Genomic DNA, 21702 nt, shown 5'->3' on the forward strand with positions numbered 1-21702 from the left:
TAGCTTGGGAGCAGTCCATTTTCAAGAAATTGAAATTTTCATTCTGCAGAATTTACCACTGTGCATAATTTCTTGAAAGAATTCATTCTGGATTATGAACTTTTACATCACTGCTTCAGGTGGCTTAGTTGGATCTGGTTGATGCTAGAAGGGTGGCTGCTAAATCCCATGTTTATGATGGGAGGTCAGCTTCAACTTCAGCAGGGTAGCCCTTAAATTCATGGGCAAGATTCTTGTGGCTAGTGTAAATCTGTTCAGGTTCAGTGAAGTTAGTACACCCATCATTCACATCTACTTTATTTACAAGATTGATGTAATTTATATATAGATCAATTTTAACTTGCAGTCTAGTTCCACAATGATCTAATTAGGTTGATACTGCCCAGGGTGGGTACTCCCAAATCATCCTTAAAGATAAGAAGGCATTTACAGAAGGATTAAAAGCAATTTAACATTAGTTTTTAAACAAACAAGCTATACTTGTTTAAATGTCAGCAGGTCTGAAGAACCATGCATATTTTTTAATAGGTTAAAAGAATGGCTAATACTTTTTTACAGATGAAAGTTGAACAGGTTTAACCTGTATTAATTTCAACAGATGAAAAAAATTTGTGTAAAGAAGTGATTTCTTTTTAACAATTAAACCTGTTACTGAGCTGTTTTAAACTCAATTAGTACAAGCTTCTTATACTGAGTTAAGCATGCATAAAGCACCGTCTTTTCTCAATCACTTTTAAACTGTGCACACACAGTACAACTGTGAGCATACAGTACCACATCCCACGTAGGCAAGCCTGTGTTAGAAGAACGCATTTATTAAATAGTATATTCAATTTCTTCTCCACTCCTATGATCCCCTCTAGTGGTCAGTACTTGCTTGTTAAACGTTTCTTAGCACTACAAATTATTTGTACCTGTAATGCATTAGAAGTCTGTCTCCTCCTCATTCGAGTTCGAGAGATCAGTGGTTTTGTTCCTATGCTGCATACGAGAAGGACAAAGCAACCGAATCTTTCAAAACATGCAGCTAGCGTATCAGCGGGCAGTTTTACTTTCCCTGCTAGGAGCAGACAGATTGTACACACCATGTACAACCAAAAGCCTGCTCTGTTGCCAGTGCAGACCAGGAGGTGACCACTCTGCTGCAGCAGTAAGCAGGACCCTTCCACCCCACCCTTGCCCTTAGGCAGTACGAGAAGCCTGGCAGTAAGAACACTTCTCGAGCTGTTCTGAATAGCATAACAGCATATGACTTGTCATATTCACACAAGTAGTTCGGTAGGTGGATGAGATTTATCTTAGTTTAACATCAATAGAAAACTGAGTTACATATTTTGGGTTTTAGTAAGATTAAGGCAATCTGTAAATGTAGATTTAATATGAATTGGCAGAAGACCTATCCCCTAAATTCCAACCTTCACCTTGCTTTCAACTCAGGGTACTTCCCCATATATTTAGGAGAGGTGTAGACAGCTGCAGCTGCAGGCTCAATTAAGATGCCATTTCATATCCATTCAAGTTGATTCAAGTCAGTGCTGATCCAGCACTATCTTCATTTTCCAGCCTTGGCTGTGCATTTCTACTCCTTTCTCGTGCTAGCACCGGGACTTACCTGACTGCTGAGGGAGAGGGCTAACCGGCAGACTAGTGAAAAAGAAGTCCTGACTAAACCCGAGAGCTCTAGGGCACTGGTGACCTAGTTGAAGCCACATACGCCTTTCACAAAAGTAATGGCTGTATGCTGAGACCTCTTCCTTTGGTGTTCTTGTTCATGTATGACAAAGGGCACGGGGCAAAGGCAAAGTCCACTCCCATGGGAGTAAGCTGCTACGAAATATTCTTTAGCCAGCTTTATCATGATTTTTCTTCCTCCCCCAGGGATGGGAAACTCAGGAATGGACATGGAGAAAGTTGTGGACAGAATGAATGGCCAGGCTGTGAGGTGTTAGGCAACCTAAGTATATGATCACAGCCAAAAATATCTTTCACTTGTGGGTCTCAAGACACAATTTGTGAAATCCAGACTTGTATTTCCTCATATATTTCTACTATAGAGAAAAGTTAGGAGTTTTCGAAAAAATCTTGGAATTAAAACAGTGATTGATGCATGTGCTGGGCTACCATATATATGCAGTGTTGTCAAAAGACAGCAGGAGAAATTACTAGTTTATATATTGTCCTGTAACATAAATCAGCAAAATACATTTATGACATGTAGGAAAATTTACAGAGAGACCCAGGGAATAATGCTGCCACCTACTTGTACCACACAGTAGCTCTTAAATTATCAGATTACTTTTTAGTTTTGATAGATAATGTTGTTCTGGTTTCACTTCCAGCTGTTCCCAGCTCTTTGTCTTAGCATGCACTGTTGGGTGATATGAGAACAACTCGATTTCTCAGAACAACTATATAGTGGTGATTCACTGTGGGTAGCATAAAGATACAGCTTTAGATAAGAGACGAAAAGAAAACTGGATATTTCTGGCTATTCCTGACTATTCCTGCATATCTTGTTTTCTCACTCTGTTAATGGGACATGCTATTAATTGGACATTAATGTTGTTTAAACAGGAGTAAGAGTTCTTATTTTCAGAATCTCTGCTCTCAGATGTGTGCTCCTTCGTTTAGAGCAATTATTATGTTAACCCATTTGAAACAGAAGCCTTCTTAAAGCTCAGTCATATGGATCAAGGCACAGTTAAGAGTTATGTAAGAGAATACTGAGCCACGGGCACTGATGTACAACATATAGTTGACATAAGCCTATCAGACTTTAAGATGCTCTTCTTTCCATCATAAGTAATGTTTTTAATTTCTAGCTTTCTGTCCGGGGGGGGGGGGAATGTCACGGCTCTCCTGATTCCCATCTGTTTTTTAAAGCTTAGTACTCAATAAAGCCACATCTTCTGCTAAATGGAAATAATTCAAAACAGTTGCTTCAAAAATTGTGGAGATTTTGCTCATTAAGAATATCTACGTTGTAATTACTTCCATCTGATTCCTGGCCTTTACAGGTCTTCATCACAGATTCAGCCGCTGTATTTTCTGAAGGTCCGTATAAGACAATGTTGGTAAAATAAAATAAAAAAAAAAGGCAGAATTTTCCTTCTAGTTGATAGGAAAGATAGGAGTCTACGGCTGAGCTAGAGGAAATCAAAAACTTGAGGAGCTAATGTAGCAATATTGGTTTAGAGGGAATTTGGGGGATGCTTCAGCAGAAGTGGCTGTGATGAGGGATAAAACAGGGATAGTTTGGGACCAAACAGACGAAAAAAGCTGGTGTGAGTTTATGTCTCTCTCTCAACATTGAGGTGGCTAAGAAAAGCTGAGAAATGAGAATGCAGACATCTCAAAATTGAAGACAAAAGAAAATCAAAGAACAAAGTCACGTGTTTTGGAAGATCTGCCTTCTAGTTTTCCAATTAAGAGGTCTAATACTGAAACTGGAAATCCCTGTGGGCCACAGGACTGAAAAGTGACGGGCTCAGAGAGGCACAGTGGCTCATCCCACTCTCACATGCAGTACACAGCCCCATGCAGGCTACCAAACTGCACGTCACTTCCAAGGTCTTCAACCCAGCAGCCGCATGCCACGAGAATCCCTGCGTTCGCGTGTGTCAGTACAACACAACCCGCCTATCCCTGATTCCCTCTGTAATTTATTGAAAACATGGTAAGCAGCCTGGATTTTAAGCTCAGCCAGGCTCTGGGAGCTGATCCCTGCCAGGCCCACAACCCTAGGGCAGGGCTGAGGTCCCCATAGTGGAAAACTGAGGCTACAGGGGCCCTGCAGTGTGGTCTGCGCTGCCTCAGGCACAAATTCACAGTTCGAAATTCAGAGCGATCCCAGAAATACTGCAGACATCCAGGCCTAAAATCCTGGGGTTTTTAACCACGTCCCAGAGGAGGCGTGGGGCAAGCTGCAAGGTCTGTGAGTGGCAGAGCTGGCTTGCCAGGCAGGAGCCATGTCCGGATGCCGAAAGGGCGGCCCTGGTCTCTCCAGGTCCCGTGTTTCTCCAGGTGGCTGCTCCCTGATGGAGGGGAGTAGGTGACAGGTGACCCGACTGCAGTGGGCACTGGTTTGGGGACAAATCCGGTGCACGGCAGCAGGGTCAACCGTAGGACCAGGAGATATGCCCCGTCAGGGAAGGGTTAGAAAGCTTGGGCGCCCCTCAGCAAGGGAGGAAAGCAAGGGCCGGCCCACACGGAAGGTCATCTCCAGCTGTGTGCAACCCGGCGGCACAGGGCGGCCCGGCAGCCCCTCTGAGCCGGGGAGGCAGCCGCCGGGAGAGGGCGCGGGGGCAGCCCGGGGCCTCCCGCCGGGCCCAGGGCCTGCGACGGCGGAACGCTGCGGCAGGCGCAGGTTGCGGAGGGCCGGTTTGAGGTGGGCACAGCGCGGCGGGCGGTGGCGGCGGGCTACGGTGCCGGCATGAGGGAGCTCGCGCCCGGCCTGAAGATGGAGTGCGACATCTTGGACGCGCTGGAGGCCTTGGGGTAATCGGGGAGCACCAGCGGCCCCACCTTGGCGGGGCGAGGGGCCGAAGGGATCCCGCCGCCGCGCTATCCGGCCGTGCGCGGAGCGGGGCCTCTTCACCGAGGGCGGGAGGCCGGGCCAGAGGCGGGGGGCGGAGAGGAGCAGAGCGGAGCGCGGCGCCGGCCGCGGCGGGAAGCCTGAGGGCGGTAGAGGGGGTCCGGGCCCCGCGTTCCGGCGGAGGCCCGGCGGCGGCCGGGGCTGGGCCTCTTGCCTCGCCCGGGAGCGGGGTCAGGGCGTTTGCCTTGGGCTTGCCCTGGTTGTAATGGGGAGAAGACGAAGGAGGCGCGGCTGCATGGGCGTTTAGTGAGGTCCAGGGGGTTTAGCAGCGGTGGTGTTTAGTCGTGCTGGAGCGACCGCCGGGAGGCCGGGGCTCGCTGGCGCGGGGGGGCTGGCTGGGGGGGGGGGGGGGGGCTGGCAAGGGGGAGGGGGGCTGGCTGGGCAGCACCTCTGCGGGGGCGGCAGGGTCTCCCACCGGCTGGGCTGCCCGCCCGGTTCGTTCATGCCTGCCTACCTCCCGCGAGGATGCTGCGAATGCAACAGAGCAGAAACACTGTGAAATTTAGTTAATTTTCAGTTATCTTTTTGCCGGTACTCTAGGGCAGTGGGTTGTTAATATTAAAAGGAAATTTGTTTGGCTCAACACTTGAGTTAATACTTGTATTCTTGTCTGTTTAGCATGTATTGAGACATGAAACTTGTTTTCATGTACAGGCGTGATGTCTGTGAAGATGTCTGCCTCCTATTTTCTGACAAACCATTTTGTTTATAAATTACCAGTCATTTTTGGTATGTTTTAAAACAGTCTGAATTATTCCTTGACTAAAGTAACTTATGAAGATTGATTTCTTTCAGTGTAGTTACTAACCAGCTTATAGTAAAAGGATTTTTAAATATGTCTATTTTATGTTAAACTTGCTTCTTATCACTAATGTTTATCTCTCTGGGCAGGTACACAGGTCCCCTGTTGGAGGAGGAAGCCCTGAACAAAGCAGCAGAAAATGGATTGTCTTCACCAGAATTTTTTGAGCTTTGCGTTTGGTTGGGTTCCCAAATAAAGTCACTCTGTAATATGGAAGAAAGCATCACTTCAACAGATGGTATATGAATGTTAATTTGTTAAAGCAATTTAGTATTTGCTTGGTGGATTTAGACCCATATTGTTCAGCTAATAGAGAAACTGCGGTGTTGCGGTTTAGAAGTTCGCTGAAAGGTAGCCAAACTGAGGCTGATATTTCCATGTACATGGCTCTTAGATTATGGTCTTGTCTTGTGAAGAGTCTTTCAAAAGAAAAAAATGCTTTGGGGTTTTTTTAGATCTACCTAAATATAAAAAGTACATTTGTACATCCTGAGTGGTTGTTATATGTAATCGTATTTTGATGGCTTAAATTCCAGTGCCAGGTATTTTCAGCCTGTTGTTCCAATGCAGTGTTCCATTCAGCACTGCGTGTAGATACACAAGTTGCTCGGTAGCACTACATGATTTTTTCTATTGAGTGCTAGAACTTGGATGAGGTTTTATATTGCTTATGTTTTTACAAAGAAGTAGTAAAACTAGAAACAATCATTGAAAATAATGGGCTTATGACTCCTGTAACTTGTTCATCAGAAAACTCATTACATTGATACGCTGTTTTGTGACATAAGCTGTTCACTTCCTAGTGATGTCATTTGCATGCATGTCTTCAAAGACTGCAGTAGCATCAACTTCTCGTTCAAAGCATGAGTACAATGTTGCAGTAGCTATCAAAAGTCTTGTCTGCTTGTATATAGGACTTTTATAAAAAGAAAGTGTTACTAGGATGGTAGGTGATAAATCTTTGGGCTATTGAAACCTGAAATTTGAATGCATAAGTTAAGAAAATTAGGTTACAGTTTAGTGTTTCGGTAAAAAGCCATTAGCTTTGTATTTATTCCCATAGGTGACAAAGATATAGAGAGCTTCCAGCTTGAAATTAGTGGCTTTCTGAGAGAAATGGCTTGTCCATATTCATCACTTATATCTGGAGACATCAAGGACAGATTGAGAGAGAAAGAAGATTGTCTTAAACTCCTCTGTAAGTTATAAGCATTTTTCCCTTTTATAATACAGTATTTTACATGCATGCTCTATCATTATTGTACAGTTTACATTAAATAATTCTTTATGGGTATTTATGTATATACGTACAGTCATTACAACCTAGCTGAGCATGCATCAGCTTGCTTGTGCGGAAGTGAAAAATAGAAAACTATTAGAAAACTGTTCGAGTAGAAACTAAAATTCTTTGTGAAGTATGGTTCAACCTACTGAGGCTCCTGATCACTCTCTTGATCCAGTTTCAGCTGAGCTGAAACTGAAATCTTGCTTCCCATGTTTCTGAAAGGTTTCTGGGCAGCTTGAAAGAAAACGCTATGTGATTTGAAGGTGCAGAAGGCAGGATTGAGAGAAGCAAAGTCTAGGTTTAAGCTGGGCTTGGACAAAGGAGTAGCAGCAGGAACCAGTGTGATAATATGAAACTAGCCAAGGAACTAGGGGTCTGGTGGTAGAAGTGGGTTAAGCAGTTAAGTACGATGTGTAGACTGAAGGTAGGAAGTCAGGTGAGAGTTAGTTCAGATGAAGAATGGGAAACTGATACTGACCTGTCCAGGAGAGAATTGAGAGAGTCTTCTTTTTATCATGGCCTTATAAATGTTCATATTGTATTTGTGTATGAGAATGTGGACGCAGAAATATGCCAGTGTCTCTAAATCTGCCATTATGACACTTTTCTCTCTAGTATTTCTAAGTACAGAACTTCAGGCTTTAAAGATACTGCAGAGCAAGAAAATTAAAGGCTCTCGCTTGGAAAAGCACAATGAAATTTATCAGGAAGTGCAAGCTATTTGTGATGCACTGGGCCTGCCAAACTCCTCCTCTTCTGATATACCTCCCTTGTTAACCAATGTGGAACAAAAGGTACTGGCTTTTATGTGTTCTCTCTGTTGTTAAACGGTAAGCATTATCTCTGTAAACATTCATCTTGGAGCTAAGGGCCCAACAGTCTAATCCGTAAAAGCCCTGTCTGACAAATGCAAAGGAATTTTTAGTCTGAAAGCCAGCTTAGTGTTTAGTTGAACTGGTTTGGTTATGAGGTGAAGTATTTCAGCATTTCCCTGTGGATGCAGTGTTCCTGATGAGACATACTTTGCTGTGCAAATCCAAAGTATGAGTTGAAGTAACATAGTTTTTCTGTAACCCATTCAAATGTGCTGCAGCAAGCAGAAGACTTTTGGGTAGTTACTGAGTGTGCATTTGTGTGCCTGTAGTCATTTCTGGGATGTATTTAAATTTAATATCCAAAACTGAAATTTTTGCTTTTTAGTTTATGAATTTCTTAATTGCAAGCATTGGTTTGTTAGTGCCATTTCCTTAGTTGCAGAAGAGGATGAAAATACCTCAATTACCAATAGCCAGTCAATAAGCCAACTTAAACCTTATTCAACAGAATAGTTCTTTCAGTTGTGTCCCACCAATTTCTAACTCGTTTCACTGATGTGATCCTTAATCCAGCTTCCTCACTGCAGAATGTAAATAGGCTCTTGGGGTGGAATTTCTTCTCTGTCAGGCAGCTAAAAGTTTTGCTCTTTATTTCTCCCTAGAATCTGCAGAGAGATTGGGTGACTGATCTGCTTTAAGAATAATGGGAGATACATGGAATGAATCTCCCTCTGCTGCTGAGGCTGAGTTTAATCATGATTATGCTTCTTTTTTTCTTCCTCCTCTTCTTATCGGCCAGTGGGCAATTGAACATTCAGAGGTTTTGGGGAGAGGGCCTGTTGCTTGCATGGTTTTCATCCATCTGTATGTCTTTAGTGTGACAAGATGAAACCTTTAATGGATTCATTTATAAAAAGCAGTGTCCAGGTGACAGTGAAAATGCCTATTCCTGCACTGTTAACTGTGCTTTATCTATTTAGTTCTAATGAAATCTTTATAGCCAGTCTTTCCTTTAAATATTTTTGAAAGGACAAGGAAACAACTCTAGCACTGTTTTTCTGAGGATTAAAGTGTCAGAGTTCCAGCTAATAACTAATCGATTGAAACTTGCCTAGTACTGTTGATCTCCCTGGGTGTTAGCAGTGTTTACATCCATGTGGGTTTGTAGGCTGCAGCCATGGGCAGTGGCCGCCTTTGCTCACTTTCTTGCTTCACTTCTTGGGTGCAGGTTTAGTTTCAACTCATGTTGAAGGGGTAAGACTCTACTTCTGCAATTGCAGGACAACAGGACCTGGTGGGCCAGTTCCTTCATGCACACAGTGAGTCTAGAAAGTTTTCTTTGATTAGGCTCCTGGCATCAGCCCCCTTTTGCAAAGTCTAAGATTTCCTTTCAGGTAGGATCACAGGCTTGGACTGCTGTGTAGGGTGTTACTGTTACAGTTCTGTAAGTGCCAAAATGAGCAGAATCATTAAAGCGTGTTGTCTTTTTTTTTTAATCTTTTTTTTTTTTTTCTTCAGTAATACAGTCTGGGTTATTTTGCAATGGTTTTCAGGTCTGTCAGTTCCACAGTGGTTATAACACTTGTACTCACTTCAGAATGTAAGAACAGATATGTCAAAACTAGTTTGTTCATCTTCTGTGACTCCAAATTAATGGTGGGATTTGTTCTCTGCATGTTTCATCCTTTACAAAGAGAAGCTTTTTCTCCTACCTCTCAGGAGGTTTTGTAGAATTTCTACTATATATTTCCTTGTTCTTCATCCCTTACTTTAATATCAGGCAGGTTCAGAATTATTTTGATACAGTACAGTTAGACACCTGTATTTGTAGATGTAGCTGCGTTAGAATGGTGATACTACCAATTGGAATTCATTTGCTTTGTAAACATTTTTCTTGGTGTGCCATTTGTTACTTTTTTTAGATTCTCACTAAAATTCACTTGAAATGATCAATTTATTTTTCCAAATATTTTGTTGCTTCTGATTTAAGCAGGCTCTGTGTAAAATCATACTGTTGATTTTTAGTATTATACTATATAATTTGTAATAGAAATGTACTAATCTAGTATTTTTGTTGAATTTGCAAATGTATCTGCAGCATTTCAACATGTCTGCTCTTTGTCTCTGTCTAGCACCTTCAGCACTGTCAGTAGCTGTGGGAATAGTTCTGAGAGTAGTTTGGCTGTGCAGCAGCAATCTACCAAAGGGACAGATCACACCTTGTATTTTGGTATGGACCGTTAGAACACTGATTGTTTTTAATAATTTTTCAGTTTATTTAAAAGACTACTACAAAATCAGTATTGCTTTCTTCATTCAAACGATGAGTTTTATGGTGGCTCAAACTTTGAATACGCAGTCACAGGAAGTACCTTTTAAATTTGCATCTTTTATAATAAATTGGGGTAGTGGTTATCAACATACATAAGATGTGAGAACTGACAGTATTACGGCCTCCTACCACTAAATATATTTTTTTATTCTAAAACTGGAAAACTAATAGTGATTTTCTTAGGGGTTTTTTTAAGACGTTGTTCCATTGTAAAGTGTACTTACAAACGGTAACTCTGGGAGGCATTCTGAAATTTAGTACCAAAACCTCATTAAAATCTGAATGAACATTGATCAAAGATTCAGAGTTTTGTCACTGTTGTGCTTTGTAACTCCTGCTCACATCTGGCTTTTTTCCAGTCAAGATAGTGTGAATTTCACATCCGATTACAAAGTGACATTCTGATACTGTTTATTTTAAATACTTCTATTATTTGAAAGGCTTCTAGATTATTTTTTTTTGGCCCACATTATTTGTTTTCTAATATGTGAAAAGTAGTCCCCTAATAGTAGAGAATGAAAAGAAGCTATAAAGGGCTATAAAGTGTTACTGAATAAAGTAAATCAAAACTAAGCTTAATTAACATTTAAGTGGACTATGAGAAGAATATATTTAAAAATATTTGGGAGTGCTTCCGATAATCTATAAATATTTAAGTTAGTGTGTTGCTTTTAACTGTTAGTGTTTAATAATTTTACAGACTTAATGGTGCCTGAATGTTATCAGTGTAGTTGCAAGGAACAAGACAAAAGAGTTGTCCTGTTCACCAGACATAAATGTCAAACAAAAATGTCTTTAAAGATAGATAAATATTGAAATTAAAATGATCTGCAGGTAAATGGAAGAGAGGTAAGAGGATGGGTTAAAAATATGTTGTGCTTAAGATTTTAGGTGATCTTTCTGCAGTTGTGCAGTACACCTTATGACTAATGAAGACATGGTTCCTTCCTTAAAGGGTTGATAGTTTAACTTAAATTAATAAAATGACATCTCTCTCCCAGTCAGGTTTCTTCAAAATCTTAGAAACCGTGGAGGTGCATGCATATATGATGTTTATCTGTGCAAGTGATGTTAAACATAAAAGTTACTGCTCTATTGTGACAGAGGGTAAAGATAATTAATAAATACATGGAACATGGTAGTGAAGTATGAGCTAAATTTTTTTAAAGGAGTATAGACTCACAAAACAGATGAGAAATGTCGTGTTCAAGACATACAGATATGCTTTATTTGATAGCAATAGAATAACTGTGTATTTTTATACAGCAGATTTTGAAAACAATATTTTTGTCTCAAACAAATCCAATAACTGATCTGTTTTTAAACTATTTTTAGAAAGTGTGTGAACTTCCAGATCAATCCAATAAATATTTAATGTTACTAAGGTCTGGATTACACAGTGTGTCGAATAGTCAAATATATTTGTCTCTACCTAGCTTTTAAATAAATGGTTTGCTTTTTGCAGCTGAGTGGGTGAGAACGTTAGGATGATTTGACTGTTACAATTTGTTTTACATTTCTATGAATGTGTTTTCACTGCTCTTTTATCTGGGCACTAGTGTTGAATTGTTTCCATTTACACATACAGGCTTCTTTCTGGGTTGTGGTGGTGGTTTTTTAAACTGCTTACCCTTCTTAATCTAGGGCAACTGTCGTGTTTAGGAATGTGGGTTATGGTGTAGATTCTCACATCAGCTGTATTCTTGTCCTCTGGCAGACAGGTGTGTGTCAAAGCTGTCATGCTCATAGCCCTGTCTTCAGTCAAGGCTGGACAGTGTATTCCACAACCGTAAGGCAGCTCGGCTTATTTCACCGTTGTAGTTGTAGGGTTCACCCTCAGAGCCCTGCTGATGGGAGTGAGTGACTGAAGCAGAGATTCAGTAACATTTTACAGTGTGTCACAAACGTGAACAAGACCAGTCCATCAGTGAAAAGATTCCTGCTTAAATGTTACTTGATTAATAAACCTGTCACTGGATAAAATTATGTAGGTGTTCTCTTTAACTTGGAAAGAAAAGGTTGCAAAAATTGGAGGGCAGTCTCCCAGTCAGTGAAGGATTGTTTCATTTAGCTGCTCTTGTTTCTTTTAGTTCTGATTTGCACTGATTCTCTTCCTTAGTTGTTCTCTCTAAACTTCCTTTCATTTTTCAGTTTATGGAAATCAGGAGTTCATGGTGCTAGGTTAGATCTTTTAATTGTGATTGACTCGTGATGGCAGAATGTATGGCTTTAGTATGTGGAGCCCGCTGTGGTACTTGCCTCTTAGCTGCCCTTGCAGCTGCAAACTTGCAATAATTCTAATCTTTAGATAGTATTCAGCACCACTGTTTTCCAGATGTTCTTTCACTCTCTGGCTATAAATTACTTTGAGGACTTCTTTTGGTTTTATTGTGTTGGCTTTTTCCACTAGTCAGTCTCATTTTGATGGACTGTCTTCCTTTCAGCTCATTAGAATCTTTGAGGTTCTATTTCTGACCTTAATGTTACATGGATAGACATCTCTTGCCTAACAGAATTTGTAATTCAGCTGCTGTTTATTCCTTTGTACTAATTACTGATGTCTTCATCTCTTGCTGTCATGCTGCTCTTGCTGTATTGTTGATTATTAACTTCAGTTTTTGATTCTTCGGACATTTGCTTAAATTCAAGCAGAGTTTGTGCTTAGGTGTGTTTGAATTTTGAAGTAGATTGTAAGAGGCATCGCATATATGCTTCACTAAAATCAAAACAAGTTGGCTACATTTAGAAGATGGACAAATCAGGGAGCCCTGGAGGGCTTTTTGTAAAGAAAATAAAAGTTGCAAGGCAGCAAGAATTAGTGGAGAAAGAGGAGTGTAGGGATCAGTAGAGTACATGAAACCGAACTTCACCCTGTATTGTAACCTCTTTTTTTGACAGGGATGGATTGTAATAGCGGGGAATGTTACAGTAATTAGTTGGCCAGTTTTCAGGTACTACTAGGCTGTCTTTTCTGCTGGACTCAAAACGCTGTATTCCCATAATTTGCTCACTGCACAATATTTTTTACTTCAGATTTTTCTGGGGATATTGTGTTTTTAACTTGCCATAGTGCTCCCCAAAGGTGGTGTAAAAAGAACAAAATATACACCTTGGTTTTCACACAGAATTTAAGATCAGGTTCCTTCTTTGGTATATGCAAAAAAAGGAAAAGGAGATAATTTGAAAATTAATGGTCAGATCTTCTTTTTGTAATGGATGATAAGCCAGAAGATGTGTGTCTGTTTTTATGAAACAGATGTGCTATATTTGATCTTACGGGTAGCAAATTGTGATTGCAGTAAATTGTGCTGAAATAAATGTAAGTATCATTTGTGTTCTGAGAAGTAGTATGTGTTTTGTTTCAGATAAAGGACATTCTCTCAAAAGTTCAGAATAACCATGTGGGGAAATCGCTGCTAACAAAACCTCTGAATTCTGACCAAGTGGTAAAAAAAGTCTCTCCATTTTTTTTTCTGTATTTAACAGGATGGTCAAAATTAATGCATATGGCTTCATCTAACTTTGTCCATTTTACAGTCACTGTTCTACTGCTAAATATTAATACTAAAATTCAATTGCTAAATATGCTGATCAAGTACTTCCAGAATTAATGTTATAAAACAGGCTTTGTGTTGATTTATCCGCTTACTAACTTCCAAAATATTTTGTATATGCATCCTATTGTAGCGCTACACAGACACACCCCTAATTTGATATAGTTTATAGTGGTACCTGGGGGTACACGGCTGCTGAATGCAGTTAACTTTAAATTTACTTTTAGAACTTTATAGTTTTGAATGTTTGGATTTTTTTTTATTGTAACACTGCAGGAAAGATTGGAAAAAATCAATGATGCTCTTCGCAGTGAGTACGAATGTCGCAGGCGTATGTTAATGAAGAGGCTGGATGTGACGGTACAGTCTTTTGGCTGGTCTGATAGAGCAAAGGTAAGCTTGACATATTTTTTGCTTCCTGTAGGTGGGAGTCTGCTACAATCCCCAGGTCTTCCTACTGAATATACATACCATGTAAATACGCTTCCGTTACTGTTGTCTTCTTTCCAACCAGTTTCTTATCCCAGGTTTAACGTCCATGTCTTAGACATTGAGGAAGTGGAAGGATTTGACCAGATGGCACAGTCCATCCTTTGTGACTGTTTATAGCTTCACAGTTATAAATTCTAGCATCCTCTGTTGGGGTTTCTCACTTTAGTAAGTTCACATCTCCCTTTTTTCTTTCCTATATCCACCCCCCTCCAATCCCACCTAGTAAACTAGGAGGGAACCTCAGCATTTTTCATGCAGATGCAAAAGACAAACAGACACTGGGCCTTAACATAGATTGGGTGCAAAGAGTGACTGCCCATAAACTCAGTGAGATTACAGTGACTGCTACCTAGCTTGGTTTCAAAGCTATTGAATAAACAGGTGGTCGGCTGAACAGGTTATCTGAGTAGCAGCTTGTGTGAGAAAAGCACACAACCACTTCTAATTCCTCAGGCGGCTAAAAATTCCAAACCACTCCTCTGGATTTTCTCTGCCGGTATAATTTTAACTGTGATAATTTCATTTGTACTATTTCCTAGCACTCTGTATATTAAAAAATAGTCATGATTTAACCAGTCTGATATTTCTGAGCTAGAAATATATATTGTTTCTCTCGAAGACAGTAGGGAGGTAAGATACAAAAAGTTTTGAATTTCATAGAGGCAGGTGTTTGTGCTCATGAGCTCATGAGCTGTAAGGTCAGCTTTCCTTCCAAAAGTTTGTGTAGAAAGCTTGAGATGGGTAAGTCTTAGAACTTCAAAAGCTGACCAAAAGTATGGATTGTTGCAAGTCTTTCTGGTGTCACAATTTGTGGTTGATGTACGCACAGAGAATCTGTTTCTTGAGGCTCACTAAGTATCACTGGAAAAAGTAAGTCTAGGTGCTGCTGTGCTGCTTTGGAATGGCTCGCTGTGTAATTTCTGCAGGGGTTGTGAATGCTTTTATGTGGCAAGAAAAGGAGGGCGTGTAGCTCGCAGAAGCCAGGAGATGTCCCTGTGTGTATAACCTCCTTATAGCTGTACCAATACAACTGTGTATTTTCAATTTTAAAGTATACTTCTAAAATGCAGTTGGTGACTAACTTAGACTAAAATTTTAAGTCATTTGATATAATTCCATTCAAATAACATGAAAAACAACTAATACACTTTGACAATAGAACAATAGTTTGAAGGGATTTTTAATGATGATAAAATAGTAAAATGATTCATTTTCCTGTCTTATAAAGACTGTTGATATGTAATGGTGTTGCATATTAGTTCAAAATTACTTGATTTTTAATCTTTTTTTCCGTATTTCTCTTGTAGAAATAGTTGTTTATAACTTCTCCAAGAAGGATTTGGGGATTGAAAATGTTTTGGCATTGATATAACTTAGATACTTTTTTTTTTTTAAGCTAAGAGACAAATTGTTGTCCTTTTTTAAATTTATTTGTTATCTTGCCTTTTTTTCCCCACCATTAAATAACTGTTGATACCTTTCTCTGCTTTTGGTGGTGTGACATTTTTCGTGGTGTGGGTTTTTTTTGGTTTTTTTTTTTTAACTTGTTCAGTCCCCGAGAGGAGTGAGTTCACAGACTGAAATGGATCCATAAATAGTGTAGTAATTGCCTAGCAAAACAGTCATGTAAAGGAACAGCACCTGTTGACTGGTCCATCCAAGATCCAATTTTTTTTTTTTTACTCTGAAGGTCGTTCTAGATGTTCGCAGAAAGTGTATTTATTTTTCTTCTCTGTTAAACAAATGAAACATCAGTGTGTTTGGAAAAATCTTATTTCCTCCCCTTCCCAGTCTCACTTTTTCATGGCTCACACAAGTGTTTTGCTGCATTGATACATGTTAAATTTATTTTCAATAAATTTACCTTACTTTGAAGCTGCTGTGTTTTCATCAGTTCAGAAGTGCTCTGTTAAATATGGCTATGTAAAGCTCTTGAGAGAGCAGTTTGGGCTCTTAAATTTTAGTATTTAGATATGTTGGGAAACATCAAAGAATCTGTTTGATGTCAGTGGATAGGAGTTTCTTTTGTAATGTTGCTGAGTTTCAGCGTCAGTTAAGCATAATCAGCAGCACTTTTTGTACAATAGCTCCATCAATATGAAGAAAATTGGTAACAACTGGCACTGTATTTTATAAGATAACCTAGATTTTCAGCTCTTACACCCTGTGTTCAAATTGAAATTCGCTAAGACCAATACATGGTTTACGGTAAGCGTGTGTGTGTGGTTTATGCCTAGCAAGTAAGTTGTGTTTGATTTTATCCTGTAGGTAAAAACAGATGACATAGCACGAATCTATCAGCCCAAGCGCTATGCACTGTCTCCAAAGTCAACTATTACATTAGCTCACCTTCTTGCTGCTCGAGAGGATTTGTCGAAGATCATAAGAACAAGCAGTGGATCAACACGGGAAAATACCGTCTGTGCAATCAACAAGGTATTGTTTGTCTTTCTGGAATGTGATAAAAGGACATGGGAGTTTACAGACCCATCAAAAGTAATTCTGGAGTTACGCTCTTTGCTTAATATTTTCATTTTGTTTTGCAAGACACCTGGTCCTTCAAGAAAGGAAGGTTTGCAGCATTCCAGTAAACATTGCAGCAACTTCTTTGTCTTTTGACAGTCAGTCATGCAACAGTATGAAACAGTAGTCTAGATGAGAAGGAGCAGTGGGGGGGGGGTGTGTGTGTGTGTGTTTAGATGACCTCTTGAGTTCAGTGGAACTGCACATCCCAAGTCACGGATACATGGGAGTCTTCCTGGTATCAGTTCCTGAGCTACCTGTTGCCAGGATTATGTTGTTCTTGTGTATGATAGAAGCTGAAGCTTGCAAGTAATTACATTAGTTTTCACCATTCAAATGGTGACGAAGACTATTTTATTAATCCTTTATTTACAGATTTTTTTGAAAGTTTTGTGCCTCGTTTAGATCCACTTTAATGTGTTTTGATCCCAAAGATTCTGAAATTTAATTATTGTAGGATCTCAGAGAAAATATTTTTCTTGAGAGGACTTTAATTGGAGTGCCTGGGACTGACCAGAGCGTGTTAACATTCATCACATGGAGAGCTCAGGAAATATGAAAACCCCAACAACAGATCTACTTGGATACCTCTTTGTTCTTCAACTTAATGTGTTGTGTAATTTTGTTCAGTACAGTCTCTCTTTCTGTACACTGAGTAATATCAACCAAAGTCAAGATCCCTTTTTTTTCTTTTCTTGAAAGTGTTACTGCAGCATGTTATGTACTTAGTCCGTTCTGGCTTTCTAATGAGTTTCTAATCTAAGGCAAACTGGCGTTCCTTTTAGAGTTGCACATCAGTTTGCCAGTTATGTTTTTTGCCAGCTGATTAGATTTGAGCTTGAACTTTGAAAATTAAGTAGAAGAGCTGCATCATAAGGAGTCTTTTCTATATGACTATGTATGTTGAAATACATTGCAATTGCTTATTGCAATACTAATACTTCACATGCATGCAGTTGTCTTCATAAAGATTTCACAAAAGTGATATGAGCTAGGTAGCTGCAGTTATTTCAGTTTTACAGGTGGAAAATGGGATCGCTTTCAGAGTTCTGTTGTGTGGTGGCAAGTTACAAAGACAGAAAATAGGGATCCTGCTGTCAAGCCTCCACACCAAGGGGACCGTGTTTCCTGTAAAGAGCAGGCAGCATATCTTTGTCCATAGGAGAAGAACCCTGTGTCCCTTCAAGTTGTTACTACTATTTTTTTTTAATTAAAAATGACCTATTTTTCCATACAGGTTCTGATGGGGAGAGTACCTGACCGTGGAGGCAGACCAACAGAGATTGAGCCACCTCCTCCTGAAATGCCTCCTTGGCAAAAAAGACAAGAAGGTGGTGGAAGAGGTGGCTGGGGAGGTGGGGGTGGGGGTGGAAGGGGCAACTGGGGAGGTGGAGGGGGTAGAGGAGGAGGAGGAGGTGGTGGTTTTGGAGGTGGAGGTTTCAGAGGTGGTGGACGAGGTGGCGGTGGCTTCCAAGGTGGCGGTGGCTTCCAAGGTGGCGGTGGCTTCCAGGGTGGCAGGGGAGGCTATGGAGGCAGGGGAGGCTATGGTGATCCATATGGTGGAAGAGGAGGGGGAGGATACCGAAGATACTAAAATACTGTAAATATTAACAGAGTAACTGGCAAAATATAATGGTGGTGTTTACTGGTATCAGGAATTTAGATATGTTAACATGGGTTTAGGTTAGAATTAAATATGACCGTATGATTCATTGCATTAGACCAGCTGATATTGTCATTGAATTCTTTTAGTTAGCTGAACAGAACTTTTGTACTACAATGTGCTCACTGAAGTCCTTGTTTTTCGTACTGCTCATATGGTGGGTTTTAATATGTCATTTTATTTAAAATAAGCCTCAGAAAACTGAATAAAACCCTTTCTAAACAAACAAAAAAATATTTAATGTTCAGCCCTCTCTGATTCTTGCATGTTGCATGCCCACTCCGCTGCTCCAAAATGCTGTGTAGGAAAACCAAAATAGGTCTACAAACCCGGTGGAAGCGCTTTTAGAAGACACTAGAATGCTGCTTTCAGGCTTTTTCTCCTCATGTAGTTTTCATGTGGGACGTGTAAACAAATTTTAATGTCAAATGTTAAAATCCTTAAGGCTGTGGTCAAAATTATTCAATGAGGTTTCTTATTCTTCCAGAAGTTCACATAAAAGTAGCATTCTGATTCAATACTCTACAGAAACTAATAAAAGCGGGTTGTTTTGTGTGTTCATAAATATATCAGAAACTATTTGAAGGTCAGAGCATGTACCGTAAACTCAGAATCATGGTGAGTTTTGATAGTGTCTATTTTCATTTTACCTGTTTTCCATTTTATTGACGTTTCATAAAAAATATTTTAAGATCAGATCAGGCAGGAAACTTCTGCAGCCATCATGTCTGGTAAGAGTTCATTGATATATTCCTTCTGAATCAGCCTTGAGACATGAAGGTTGAATAAGCTGAGCTGCTTGAGAAAGAACATACCATTTCTTTCTGGTTTTCCTCCACCCCCCGCCTGCTCTAGGTTTGGGAATCACAAACTACCCAGCTAATAAGACATCTCAGACAGGAGTTGCCCTTCCTCCATGGCTACTGTCTCTCTTACTCTGCCAACCGAGGGGTCGGATAAGCTAAAAGAAGCTCTGGCTTGATGTGGTATGGGTGCCTTCTCCTTCACAGACAGTGTTGCTCCAGAAGGAGGAGTTAGCTTTCGTACAGTTATGGCTGTAAATACATGCAGACCAGAATTAAATTTAGAGCCATCAGTTAAAGATGACAGTTTCTGTTGTCCAGTGTCTTTAGATCTCCTCCCCTGCTGTGGGTGCAGAGGGGGAACAGGGAGATCATGCCCACATATATACTCATGACAGTATTTATCAGGGTCAGGTTACTACAGAGAGATTCAGGAAGGCATCTGCTAAACCTGGGGGTGTCTGTTGGTGGCATAGCACAGAAACCTGGAAGCACTTCAGTTAATTATGTAGCTGTAGGCTTAACTGCAGGTTGAACTTCAGGATTTGGTTTTGGTTTTGTTTCACAGTCACGAGTTCGTTCTGCACAAGTTTCCTATTGGGGTCCATATTTGGTATGCTTCAAAGATGTTGTTCTACCTTCAGGAACACGTGCATCATGTCCTGTTTCATCAACAGCTTTATGCATGAGTGTAAAGCTCTGTTCAAAATCCAATTATTACCTCTTTTGAAAGCCTGTGTCAGATTTTATTAATTGGCCATTACTGATGTTTCCATTTGAAATTTTAATCCAGATAAGCTTCAGAAGTTTCTCTCCTGTTATTTCCTCTCTGATCGTAGCCCGCTTGAGAACGCTGCTTGGGATGCGATAGGTACAGCCTTACCCATACTTGAGGGTCTCAGCAGGTGCCTGACAAAAAGGGCAGGAGTTTTCCTTGCTTGAAGTAATGGCTTAACTTCACCCCATTGCCAGCAGTACTGTTCCTCTGCTGGTTTTTCTCTCCACACCTTTCTGGCCTAAGCTGTTGTCAGCCTCTGCAGTCATTACGGAGAAAGCCTCATGGGTCCCGTAGGAGCATAGTACTGGTGTTCTTGCTTTTGAACTTGGTTTTTGCCTGGAACTAGCTCACAAGTTGGTGGCATACCAAGTGAGACTGCTGGCCTTGGAGTTGAAGTCAGCCGAGGAATGGAGACAGAAGTTTTTAAGAACCAAAGCTTTAATACACGATTCTGTTTGCTCATCCTGATGCTATTTTTTGCTGCAAGCAATTTCCGAGCAGCAGTCAAGCATTTAGCTGCACCAAGGAAATGTGGTAGGATTTCATCAGTCTCAAGAGGTGAAGTTGTGCTGGTTTAGCTGAGCTGTTGTAGCTGTGGATGTGCTTTGGTGCTTTTACACTCATGAGTTTATCCTTTTATAGCAGGCAGAACAGTTCTGAATGAAGTAAACTGTCAAGTAAACCAGCTGTGTGCCTGCATGTAATTCTAACAGTTAAATTTCTTCCATACCTTATTTCAGTTATATTTATGTAGATCATGTAAAAGATGGAAATTTGAATAGGTTGGAGATTTTGGTTTTTAATCTAGCCATTTCATTTTTTCTTAAATAATTCCAAAATGTGAAGCCAGTAGTTGAAAACTAAAGTAAGCACCACTAAATGTCATAGAGGTATCCTTTTCTGTCCTCTGGTGTCAGAATGTACACTTTTAGTTTATCAAAAGATGCAATAATACCATGAGAATAATTGATGTAAACCTCCTCTTAGATTTTGTATGTCTTGAAAAATAATTTTCAAAAATTCTGTTGTAAGTAAAAGATTTTCATATATGTGTTTGTGAGCATTTTTGTGTTTATTCACACGTAGTGAATATCTCCCTGAATATTTTTTTGTTTGCTCAAGAACTAAAAAAAAGGTTGAGTTGGTTTTTTTTCAGGATTTCAGAGAGACCCTTTTGTTAACAGCTATAAACGCTGAGGAATAAAGCACTGTATTAGAAGTTATTTGCATCACTTGTGTACTGTGATTTGGATCCATTATCATATGTTCCTCCTGTGTTTGTAAGGAAGAATTCCTGCTGGTGATTTACAAGAGTGATGGAACTTATTTTTATGATAATGAAAAACCACAGATATATTTTGACTAAAATGGAGATGGCTGTAAACAGCAACATAAGAAAATTTCAACAGACAGGGCATGTCACAAGTACATCCCTATTGCATCATCTGGGATTACTAAGGAATCTCAGTTGAATTTTATCTTGGTTCAAAAAAATTACATACGTCTATGTGATTATTACTTTTGTCTTTATGTAAACTAAGGAAATATCTTTCAATTACTTCTGAAGTTTTCTTTTTTTAGTTTCTGTAACTTTAATAATTATGAGGTAGAACTCCACCTTGTGGTGGGTTGACCCTGGCTGGACACCAGGTACCCACCAAAGCTGCTCTATCGCTCCCCTCCTCAACTGGACGGGAAGAGAAAATACAACAAAGGGCTCATGGGCCAAAATAAGGACAGTTTAATGAAGCAAAGGAAAACAAAGGAAAAAGGCTGTCCAGCCACTTCCCGGGAAGCAGGGCTTCAGGATGCATAGGGGTTGCTCTGGAAGACAAACATAAATAACCAGGGTCCCCCCTTCTGCCTCCTCTCTCTTGCCTTTATTGCTGAGCAGGTGTCAGATGGTGTGGACTATCCCTGTGGTCAGTTTGGGCCAGCTGTCCTGGCCCTGTTCCCTTGCAAGGTCTTGCCCACCCCCAGCCTCCCGGTGAGGGGGGCGGGGGGCACATTGGAGAGACAGCCCTGATGCTGTGTGAGCGCTGCTCAGCAGTAGCCCAAACA

General features: G+C 40.3%; 1 protein-coding gene across 2 annotated transcripts; it reads left to right on the forward strand.

Moving 5' to 3' along the window:
* The first annotated feature begins 4418 nt into the window (after window positions 1-4418).
* Window positions 4419-18296, forward strand: TSLIG3B (tRNA splicing ligase complex subunit 3B). 2 transcript variants are annotated; one of them, XM_086462098.1, is made up of 8 exons: window positions 4419-4497; window positions 5486-5634; window positions 6460-6594; window positions 7297-7475; window positions 13194-13274; window positions 13659-13775; window positions 16143-16310; window positions 17635-18296. In XM_086462098.1, exons 1-8 carry the CDS (start codon window positions 4433-4435, stop codon window positions 17989-17991), a joined length of 1251 nt encoding a protein of 416 aa, XP_086318224.1. In that variant the 5' UTR covers window positions 4419-4432; the 3' UTR covers window positions 17992-18296. The 2 variants fall into 2 exon arrangements, with proteins under 2 accessions (XP_086318224.1, XP_086318226.1); XM_086462100.1 differs by having other exon boundaries at window positions 6469-6594.
* The last annotated feature ends 3406 nt before the right edge of the window (window positions 18297-21702 follow it).

This window comes from Leptosomus discolor, chromosome 3 (assembly GCF_034619465.1).
Source record: "Leptosomus discolor isolate bLepDis1 chromosome 3, bLepDis1.hap2, whole genome shotgun sequence".
Lineage (NCBI taxonomy): Eukaryota > Metazoa > Chordata > Aves > Leptosomiformes > Leptosomidae > Leptosomus > Leptosomus discolor.